The sequence below is a fragment of the Crocodylus porosus genome, unplaced genomic scaffold, assembly GCF_001723895.1.
Source record: "Crocodylus porosus isolate Cpor-Errol unplaced genomic scaffold, CroPor_comp1, whole genome shotgun sequence".
Classification (NCBI taxonomy): Eukaryota; Metazoa; Chordata; order Crocodylia; family Crocodylidae; genus Crocodylus; species Crocodylus porosus.
Window position 1 is genome coordinate 59,523,661 of NW_017728949.1, and position 11,430 is coordinate 59,535,090.

Genomic DNA, 11,430 nt, shown 5'->3' on the forward strand with positions numbered 1-11,430 from the left:
CTAGATGATCTGCTCAGGTCCCTCCCGACCCTAGAAACTATGAAACTATGAAACCACTGCAGAAGCTACGCCACTCTAATCCACCATCTCAAGCCATTCAAACCCTAGACACTATTAATCCCTGCAAGAAATCTGGGGGTAGCAGAGAAAGGCATAGACGATATAACACAAACCCCCTGACTGAGTCCAAAGTTAAAGGACAAGAATCGCTGAGAAGCCCTGCTCCAGGAAGAAAACCCAAACAAGCCAGAAACTCCTTTAATTAGCCTTCAGACTAAAGATTTATATCATATAAAGCGCCCATAAAATAAAGCTGATTCAACAATAAAGGCTGGCATAATGGAGCAAAACATACTATGCCGCTGGGTGCCTGCCAGACTCAGTGGGCATAAATAAAGACCTGCTCTGCAGACGCGCAGACTTGCTTTTGAAACAGCACTAACACGACCGCACACTGAGCAGTGTCCTCAGTGCCTCGAGATACCCTCCTGAAAAGCCTCTTGACTCGGTTACCGTGATGCCTGGCTCATTTTATCGGTGCGTGCAAGGATTTGGGGGCGCAAGTCTCTGGCACTCAAGAAAGGTGTGACGGGCTTGATGGGGGTTCCTCTGCAGGGCAGGGCCAGTGAAGACCGAAGCCCTGAAAGCTGCTGCCCGGTGGCTTTGGGACAGGCCTCAGCCCTGATGTGCAGGGGCCATGTCGCATAACAGTTCAGCCACCCTGTCCTTTCCGCAACAGGCTTCATGTTTCAGATGGCCAAGATGCTCCGAACGGTTTCGGAGGATAGCGGGTCCTGCCTCTGGCCGACAGCTTTCCATTGCCTTGTACTCACAAAGTCAGGCAGATTTGGGGGTCTATACTGATCGGACCCCCCTTCCCAGCCAGTTGCTCACCTACAGTTTTTCCTGGCCGGGTTTGCTAACTCACATCGCTCAGTCCGCTTTGAGCCCGGATCACCTTCAATAAGGCAGTGGCTCTTATGATGTGGATAATCGACTGCCAGGAACTAGACTCAGACCAGGATCATCGTTTTATGAGGACCCCTGACCCAGGATCCATCAGCGAGTAATAACTTCCCAGCAGCACCAACTCAGCCTGGATCCAACCCAACAGCCCAGAAGGGAGAAGGCTTTCGATACAGCTGCCGGTCCCCCGAGCTCAGGTTGCCTATCTGTCACGGAGGAACGACTCCCAGCTGCACCCTCATGCAACCGCGGCACAAACCGCCAGGATCACAGCTTTACAGTTTCATCAGTTAAATCATCTTCACGGCCTTCTTGTATCAGCGCAGTCGTTTTCAAAGCTGAACACAAGAGTTACAGCCGCCTGGTACGACGCAATCTGCATTCAACCCAGTACAAACCGTATTTTCGTTTTGCAAATGCTCTGCTTTTGCGGTGGGGCGCTTGGGCTCGTGCAGTCATGTCTGGAGAAGTGGGCTCTACTCCTGCCCTGGGTGGGAAGGGAGAGCGAGCTTGCCAGCCGGGGCACTGGAAAGCGTTTGCAGTGTCAGCAGGGCTGAAACCAAGCTTAACTTTACTCCGGAGGCCAGAAATCTTGGCCTGGCTTCCCCACAAAAACTCCTCCCATGCACACGCATTACCCTTGCGGTACCGTCTTCCCATCACCACCTCCACCTCATTACCAGAATCCTCCCTTACTTTGACCCTGTCTGTTGAAATCTGTATTAATCATCCCTGCCTCAACGACTCCATTCTCGGCTTCCACCGTCTTCCCAAATCTCTGCTCCCCACCCAGGGCCGCAGCTGCAGCCAGACCACGCTCTTCTTCCTTGCAGTGGGCCCAGGCCTGCCCACACCCCGTGTCATGGTCACTGAGTCCCTCCCTGCTTGCTTCCCTCTCCAAATCCAATTCAGAATTGCCTTCCGGGTCTCCAGATCTTTGCAGCTGCTTTGAAGAGCCACTTCACCCCGAGTACGACCACGGAGACATCACAGCATCATCCAGACTTGGCCACGGTAGCGCTCTCCTTGCAGTTCACAGCAGCTCCCAAAACCCAGGTCCTCCCAACTTCAGCTTCAAACTGTACTACAAAGAAGAAACGAGCCCTCGTGACCCAAGCCCAGACCTGGGCGTCAGGAAATTGTGAGTCCTTACAACACTGATGCCAATTGGCTCTGTGGCCTTGGGCATGTCACCTAACCGTTCAGTGCCTCAGGTTCCACCGCTGTTGCACAAAAGTACTTCAAGGTCTGATTATTCACAAAACACCTGGAATATGTAACACACACCATGTGCTAAGTGCCGCTACATCATGACCCCAAACATCTCAAATCTTGACTCCCAATCCTTTGCTGGAAACAGGAGCTGGCTTGCCGCAAACTGGGTAAAAACCAACGACCCTCATTTTTGCAAGTCGCTAGCCTTTCTTTGTTTCCTATCTCATGAATACCGAGCAATCAGACAACGTGTTCTTGTTTGCGGAGAAGGATCTCGAGGCTGAAAGCCCAGCTAAAGAAATACCAGATTGTGGCCAAAGCATCGCCCCACGGTCTGTCCTCTGCGAGGGCAGCGAGCCGCTATGCTGCCCATGGAGCACCCTGTGCGGGAGACGCGGCTCCTACCCAAGCCCCCGCTACTCCGTGACAGTAATGCCAGTGCAGCAGCTCACTGCGGGTCCAAGTCTTTCTCCACTTCATACTCCACGGATCGGCAGCCTTTAACAAATGCAGGCCTTGTGATCCAGCTGTGGCGGGGGGCTGCCGACCCCTCTGCAGTGCCCCAGCCCTCCCTCCTCTCCTCTTTGCTCCATTTACCCTCCACTTCTGTCGCCAACGGGGAGGCATAAATTTGGCACCGCAGAAAGACAGACCCATGGGCACAGAGCAGGGACATGGGATGCTGCAGATAGGATGCCGGCCATGGCAGAAGAAAGCATAGCACAGGGCAAAGAAGGTGCCCCTGCTACTGCGGGCCGGATCTAATCTCTGGGGGCCAGAGCAACCCTTGCCATGCCCCGTTCAAGCCCCTCTCATCCCTTGCACAAACGGGGGTGTCCAGCCCTGCCGTCTTCCTTGCACTGCCATCTGCGGTATAGGTAGCCAAGTGGGACTGCAACCACGTGGAACCGCATTAGCCAAGCCACAAACTGGCTCCACGCCAGCTGATTTGGAGCCTTCTCGTCTCCTCAAGCACATTCCTGAGTATTTAGACGCTGTGATCCACTGTTTACTGAAACAAGCACCCGCAGCCGTCAATCTCGCACACTGAGAATGATAAAACAAGTGCTCAGGCGTCACTCACTGCTTCCTATGAGACACCGATCACTATAATCCCTCTTTGCAGACAAGCAAGCAAGTTGCATCAGGGCTCCAGAGCCATTGTGGTCTGCCGGAGAAAACTTCCTTTTGTCATCATTCAACCTCCAGCAAGCCTCTCCCACGCGTCCAGGCAGAGGTTGTGTCTGTCCCAGCCACTTGAGCTGCGCAACGATCAGCTCCTGCACAGCTGAGAGAGGTTATAGAGAGAGTTCATTCAACTTCTCTGCACATCTAGTTTTGGCCAGGCCTGCAGCAGCTACTACGATGGTTGGCACCCATGATCTGAACCCGAGACCGCCAAAGCTAAATGTGTGAGCTGCAGCAGCTTGAGTTAGAGGGGTTATAACTCATACCCTCTGGGCACAGGGTAAGGTTCGGGGAGGTGGAGTGGGCAGAATATGTAATATATGTTCACCAACGGGGTACAGGGAAGCTGAGAAATGCTGGTAGGGTTTCAAAAACACTCAGCTGTTTTATCTGGGTGTTGCAGCACATGGAGCTGGCTATTTATGCAAGCAGGTGAGCATGGGCCTGGCATCAGGGATGATCTCTCTCCCTCTCTCACAAGCACATGCACAGATACACACTCTCTCTCTCTGTGTGCCCCAGAAGCCAAAGATCCTGTGTTTTGAAATGTGGACCTGAACCTTGGACGTTGAGGCTATCCACTTCAACCCTTTGAAGACTCGCCCGAAAGGAGCACAAAACGAACCTGCCAGGACGTGGCAGGCTACTGATTTCAAAGCAAAACATTAGGGATCCTCCAGTTTCCGTTCCGATCTCGACCGGGCAGCATCGAGATCAACCTCCTGTACAACGCAGGCTGTGCGCCCCAACAACATGAGACGAGCGTGCGCGTTCACCGCCTTGGCTAGCCAGCCGGCTCCGCCACACTGGAGAAACGTGTTTGTCGCAAAGTTTTTCACGGACCAAAACTTTTTGCACAGTGGGGTTTCCAACTCCGGGCACAGTCCTGCCACGTGCTGGGTACCTCTGCCTCTGAGCTAAGTGGTCCTACTGCTGTCAAGTTAATCTTGGGCTTAAGCGATATGCTGGTTTGGAGCCATCCTTCTCCCTACCTTCCAGAGCTGACCCCTGCAACGGTTACACCAGTGTTTATTCAGCAGTTCTGGTATAAAGCAGAATTAAATGAATTAGGGCTCAGCAAGACCCTTGAATGGCAGGCATGGGGGAAGAGCAAGGTATTATTGCTACTTATAAGACCACATGAGGCAAGAGACTAAAGAAACCCTTGCACACAGGTTGTCAGCCCTACCGTTCTCGCCGAGTCTTACCCTGCCGAGAAGCAGGGTTAGCTAAACATTAAAACCCAGAAGGAGCTGTCTGGAAACCAGGCTCCTCTCTGTATTGAACCTCTGCCGAAGAAGAAGAAACAGGTTTCCGGGATTTTTTCCCTCCTCCTGTCTCTCCTCTTTCCCTGGGGATTTGAAACTTGCTTGTTCAAAGCCCACTGTCGTGTGCCAGATCCTCCCAGATTTTGAACAACCCACTGAAGGGTCTCAGCAGTTTTGCATGCAGAAGTGGAGCTAGAGTGACCTTAGAAAGCCCACCCTGCTGCTCTTTGCTGGTCTTACCTCTTAGATCAGGGGTTCGCCAGTATTTTTGGGCAGAGTGATAAAAACACCCACCACCTCTACTTGGAAGATGCTGGCGCACCGGGGGGCAGATGGTGGAGCAGCCTGATCCTCGTTGTGGCCGCACAGCCGGTGCCCCTTCCCCGCTGTCTGCCCTAAGGTGCACGTTCACCCACCGCCAGCAATGAGCTGGTCTGGGGGCAGCTGCATGTAGCCTTCCTGCCAGCCGCCCAGGCAGCCAGGAGGCTGCAAGTGGGTCCACAGAGCCCTGGCCCATGTTGCACACGCACCTCGGGGCAGGCAGTGGGAAAAGGACCAGACTGCATGGCCACAACAAAGACTGGGACTGCCCCACAGATGCGTGTGTACCCACCGTCAGCATCAAGCCGGGCCAGGGCTCCACGGACCCTGGTGCAGCTGCCGGCCACAGCCAGCCTGGGCTGTGGGCAGGTCCATGGATGCTGGGCTGGTCGTGGAGGCTGCAAGCAGCTGCACCTGATTTGCTGCTGGTGGCGGATGCACGTGCGCCTCTGGGAGGGCAGTTGGGAAGCCGTGAGGGGCCCGATCCTTGTTGCGGCAGCACCTTCCCCACCGTCTGCTCTGGGATGCACGTGCCAAGCAAAGCTGCTTTGCGTGCCCCACTCTGGCACGTGTACCGGGGGTCGCGGACCCCCGTCTTAGACCTCTTCAGAGTCAGTTCCCTCTACCCCATGTCACCGCTCCGCTTGCTTCTCTGGTTACCAGCTACTCTCCGCAGTTGGGGTTGCTCCTTCACTGGTATTACCCCCACTTTTCTTTAGCCCTCCCTGTTTCTGCCCCACCTCAGAGGCAGTGAACCTCTCCTCCTCTCTAAATGTCGTTACAAAATCTCTTCTCTCCCGCTTGCAAGTAAGACTGTCTATGCAAAACGTTTTGTGAATGAAGGGCACTTTTCCAAGACCCCCCTTCCTCCCAGAGGCCCTCCAGGGAGCACACTGAATCATTTTTTTATCCATTCTCGCTGCGTTTATTTGCAGGGTGCCGAGGACGCGCCACTGATCGGCAGACGCCACAGAAACATTATTATTATTGTTGCATTAAGCTACGTTGTGCCATATCACAGAGAGAGCTGCTGGGTGTAATTTGCAGGAGTTTGCCCGAGAGCAAACGACTATCCTAACCATTGTATATTTATGGCTTTATTAGTCATAATTTCCAAACAAATTCTCAATCAACCCCAAAGGCAGAAAATATCAGCCTCATTTGCTACAGTTCCATTTTCCAAGATTAAAAAAAAGTCGAAATACCATGAGGTTGGCTAATAGAAAAGAAATCCATAATGAAATGCCTGCGAGGTCAGCTATGCTGTAGCGTGGCAGTCTAATGCACACGCTGTTACCGGCCGCCAATGTTAAACTAGTTGCCAAAGTTTCAGCTCCCCCGTATGGAGATTTGGGGACAGCAAGCCTACAAGTTAATTACTTCTATTTTCCTACAGTGCTCCTGGTTCCCCCTTGCTATTTAGGCAGAAATACCTCCCAGACTTCACCCCACAACCTTCCTCCTCTGTTAACTAAATTTTCGGTTGGGAATGTCAAAATCAAGCTTGCTCAAGATGAATGCAAATCTTTATCAGAGTTTCCTAAGGGCTTTTCATAGCTGGGTGGTGGATATGATGGATGCTAATGTGTTTTTTTTCCCCCCATCAATATGCAGCACAAGGAATAATGCCTTACTGACCAATTCGACGGTAGCGGGGGTGTTTGGTAAAATGTCACAGATGTTCAGGAGAAATAAATCATACCCCATTATCCGTCAGCCCGCAAAGTTAAAACGGCCTTTGTTTCTATACAACGAGCAAACACTTAAGAGCTCCCCATGGATCTCCATGTTTGCGTGCCGGCCAGTTTTCATCAAAACGTTGCTTAAAGAACGGGGGGGCGGGGGGAAGACCCTAATGCAAAAATATACAGCAAATAAAACTTCATGCTACCTGAATCCCATTCATCTGGTAGCAGGTAATAATTATGCAGCAGCCCAGAGTAAAAGCCCAGATTTAAACACTGCTCAACCAATTAATTTTCACACATGAAAGTGCAGCTGAACTTAATTCAGGAGAGATCAAGTTCCTGACAGCCGGCCAAGTTCTGCATACGCGGAGCCCCACACCTATGATTACTGCAGGACTGGGGAAACCACGACACCCGTACAGCAGGGCCCTGGCTACTGTGGATGCCTAACTGGTCCCACCTCGTCCCTCGCCGCGGGAGAGCGGCTCGGGCTCACGCTGGGGAGTCGAGGTGCGGGAGGACAGCGCGCCACGTGCCACTTCGTTAGAAGAGGAGGGGAGGGTCACACAACTACACCCCCCTGCGTCTGTAACCACCCTCCAGATCCCAGACCGACGCTTTGGCACGGGGGAGAGAAAAGGAGCTAGTGGATGCAATGGTTCGTTTCCCCATTTAACCCCGTTCTCTCCTAACCGTACGCGATGCAAAGGCAGCGCCCCTGCACAGGGAAGGCCGGTCACACGGAGAAATTCTCACGGGAAAACCCATTCGCGAGTCACGTCCGCGCGCACGGGCAACCCGCCCCCCCAGCTGGCTGAGCTGAGGATACATATATAGATATATCTAGATATATATATGTGCACTCAGGCCCTTCACCTGGGCTCTGGCTGCTCAGTGCCTCGACCCCTGCCTTCCTCCTGCTTCGCCCCAGCCGCGCCCTTGCCCGACCCCAGCCTTGTTCCTGCCCCGCTCATCTCCAGCTTATCCTGCTGTGCATCTGGACCCCCCAAATCCTCACCTTCAGCCTGACCTGGACTACAAACACCGGGATCATTTCAGATTAGGAATGACTCTGAACCCGGTTTGAGCCTTTCTGGCGCGGCCTCGACCCTGATCTGGACCCCTCGCAGGCGCCGGTAGCTGGCTAATCCCACACCCCACAAGCGTGCCTGCGTCCCCATCCTCACTTTCCGGACAAACGGGCTGATGCAAGAGGCTGAGATAATCCACAAGAGGCTCCAAGCCTCTGCAGGCAGAGTCAAGCCAAACAGTGCCGATCCCCAGGACAGATGCCTACGAGCCAACGGGCCATGCCCGCACCAGCGCAAATGCATGGTAACATCGGCTGGGCCCTGCTGGCCCCCGCCTTCCTGCTCCACCCTGCCGGGGCGGCCCTCGTGCAGCACACAAGAGACGGCCCCCCTGCCCGTCTCCCTCGTACACGGGAACTGCCGCGACTCCGCTCCCATTACCGCTTTGCTGGTTTTGGTGCCAGATCTGCACGCAGCCTCCCGGGAAGTGCGAGCTCTTCTCCGAAGGGTGCAAATGGGGATCCTAGCACTGGAACTGAGAGGCACGTCTTTTCCGACGGTGCCTCCACGGCCGGGGCCGCACAGCACAATGCACCAGGGGACGATGGATCTTGAACAATGGCCCGGAAACAGGAGCAGAAAACACACTATCGCCATGAATCCAGCTTGGGTTTAGAGGACCCTAGTGACAGCAAGGGACATTTGCTTGATGGGGCTGTAATTTCCATTTGTAGAATTGTTGGGCTCTAATTAGTCCAGCCTCTCATTCCTTTACCATTATTGAGAAAGAGGAACAGCGAAAGGGGAGGGAAAAACCCCTGGTTTTTCCATATTTGCAACGCCTGAGTAATGCAAAGCAGCCTGGCAGAGTCAGAGTATGTCTACACTGCAGTCACTTCTGTGATTGCAACATGGATCCTGCTTCTGAGCACCAGAAACTCCCCTGGCTTCCCCCAGGAGCAAGACCTCGGGTTGAAACACGCTTCTAGTATTCCCATGGCATTAATCAAACCGCACGCTGCAAACTCTGTCGACTCACTGCAGTCTGGGTAATATTAACAGGACCCTCCTCTCGCTCTCCGGCGCTTCTCATTTGCATGGCGCTGCATTACCTAGTGAAATAGCCGCGTGAGCTCTGGCACCTCGGTAACCTCCAGGGCTTCTCCTTTCACCCTCCCCCAATAAAGCAGACTGTCAGACTTATTAAGCAATTAAAAATCCAGGTTTATTTACCCATTCTGCAGGAGCCAGGTTAAAGCCAGTGCCCTATTATTCAGGCTTAAAGATTTTGCTAATTTCCTTTAATCCACTTAAACCTTTAAAGCATGGATAATGGAAAGCAGACAAGCAAACCGTTCTGCTTTCCAAATGCAAGGACAATGGTTTCCTTCCCTCGGAAGAAGGGCAAAGCTTTAGACAAGATCCCTGAAAGGTCAGCAAGGAACCCTTCACTGTCTCCGCGCTCCCTGGAGATGCCCGCTCAAAGGTCACAGAAGCCTCACTCAGTTGCCCTTAGCGAAGAACCTAACTACAGATGCACCGCAACCCCCAAAGGAAACCCAAAATCAATATTTCAACATTTAGGAGGAAACCAGAGCTGGCAAGAAGGCTCGACACACTCTCGGGCTGGCAGACTGAGCCTGCTACACTGGGAAATGTAGACAGCGGCGATGCAGGCTGGATGGACAGACGCGACCGCTGATGAGTGCCACTGCTACATATAACCACAGGGGAAATCCAACTGGGAGAAGACCACGCGTCCGCAGTGGAATCCCAAATTGCAGGAGAAAGTTTAAGAGGCTCGTCCATCTTTCCAGGGCTGTGCTGAAGGGCTCTGCAGTTATATAGCCATATCTCTTCCTCCCGAGACCTGACCAAGGACAGAGAGGAAGGTTGCTGACATTGCCTATGAATGCATGGGGGAAAATGAAAAGCAACAACAAGACAAGGAAACAGCTAAGGACAATTTCGTTGTTAACTATATGAAAATCTAGTCTATGTTCCAAAATAATACATTTGCTTTCTGTCCCAGTGTCTCCAAACACTGTATGTTCCAGTATTTTTAGGCCCTGCAACAGTCTTGAGGTATGTAAGCATCATTGAGCTAATGTATGGAAAAGGAAATGAAAGCAAAAGTCCAGAGAGCCACCAAGATGACGGAGAGTCAGAAGCAAACTAGGAACTCAAGGCCAAGAGACTTTCCCACATAGGTACTCTAATTGCTAGAGCACACTGTTTTCCAGAGCAGCACAACATACCATAGAAAATTCAGGTTGGAAGGGACCTCAGGAAGTCACATCTAGTCCAACCCCCTGCTCAAAGCAGGACCAGTCCTAACTAGATCATGGCATTTGTCTAGCCGGGTCTTAAAAAACTCCAAGGATGGACGCCACCACCTCTCCACGTAACCTGTCCCAGTGCTTCACCACCGTCTGAGCGAGAAAGTTTTTCCTAATATCCAACTTAAATCTCCCTTGCTGCAACTTGAGCCCACTGCTCCTTGTCCTGTCATCTGCCCCCACTGGGAATAGTCCAGCTCCGTCCTCTTTGCAACCCCCCTGCAGGGAGGCGAAGGCTGCTATTCAATCCCCCTCGGTCTTCTGCGAAGGAAGGACATGGGAAGGACTCATCTAGATTGAAACCAAGCTGCAAGAATGCAATCTCTTACCTTCAAAAGCAATGGTGGGATGTTCCCTCCTGACACACTGCTGGTGTTCGGTTTCAGGGTACTCAGGCACATACTGTGATACCGAGAGATGAAACGTGAGAAGAAAGAGGCCGGGCAAAGGCAGAGAAATGGCCTTTAATCTTGATACCACCATGATTGAAGGCCTGCTGCAGATCTAGCTTCCAAGGTAGGTCCTGGGAGGACACCTGCAACACAAAATAATTTCATTTTAGGAAAGGTGCGTGCTTTTCGGAAGTCTCCAACAAATCTCTGGAGAAGGTTTTCCTCTTTCGCTAGGACCCCCCGTGTGCTAATCGCATGGGATAACATTCAGCAAACAGGACCAAGCAAAATGAAGTGCCTTTCTACAACTCCCACTGTGCAATGCCCACGGTATTTGTAAAGAAACTGAAAAGTGCAAATCCTTGAGAACACAAAAATGGCCCATGCAAACCATTAAATATAGGTGTTATTCAAGCAGTGAAATGCAAAAGCATAGGGCATAAAGAGGCAGTAGGGAAGTGGTGCCAGGTAGCAAGACTGCAATTCAAAGCTCTCCCATGTTTTATTTTTCCCCCTGTATCTCAGTGGTTTTAAATGCTGCCATAAAGATGATGTGTATCTCTTCACACCCACTAATATGTGGTGCTGCAGCAAGTGTTATGCAGCCCTGAGCACTAGCAATCCCCGCTCGCTTCAGAGAGACGGGCCGACAATCAGCACATCTGAGAGCAAGGACACACGAACCAGTTGCTGCAAGGTGAGCAAAGGCGCAAACTTAACAGCGCGTGGCAATGCTGGGAGAACTGCCTGTGCGCATGCTTTCACCGTAGCAAATGCAAGGTAACTGCACCCTCAACGTGGAGTGAGCAGGTTACTGGCATTTACTGCAGGGTAAAGCCATGCACATAGGTAGTTACAGCACATTCATAGTTTCACAGTTTCTAGGGTCGGAAGGGACCTGAGCAGATCACCTAGTCCGACCCCTGCCATGGCAGGAAAGAGTACTGGGGTCAAACAACCCCAGCAAGGTGTTCATCCAACCTCCTCTTAAACACCCCCAGGGTAGGAGCCTGCACCACTTC

The 11,430-nt window shown here is 52.3% G+C and overlaps 1 protein-coding gene across 2 annotated transcripts in view; it reads right to left on the reverse strand.

Annotated features, from left to right (window-relative positions):
- The window catches only part of SEMA5B (semaphorin 5B), a 244,427-nt gene that overhangs the window by 163,605 nt on the left and 69,392 nt on the right, over positions 1 to 11,430 (reverse strand). For both annotated transcript variants that reach the window (XM_019554058.1, XM_019554059.1), the window contains exon 2: positions 10,346 to 10,551. In XM_019554058.1, the coding sequence (XP_019409603.1) occupies positions 10,346 to 10,499 (154 nt within the window). In that variant the 5' untranslated portion in view covers positions 10,500 to 10,551. The remainder of the gene's footprint in view (positions 1 to 10,345; positions 10,552 to 11,430) is intronic.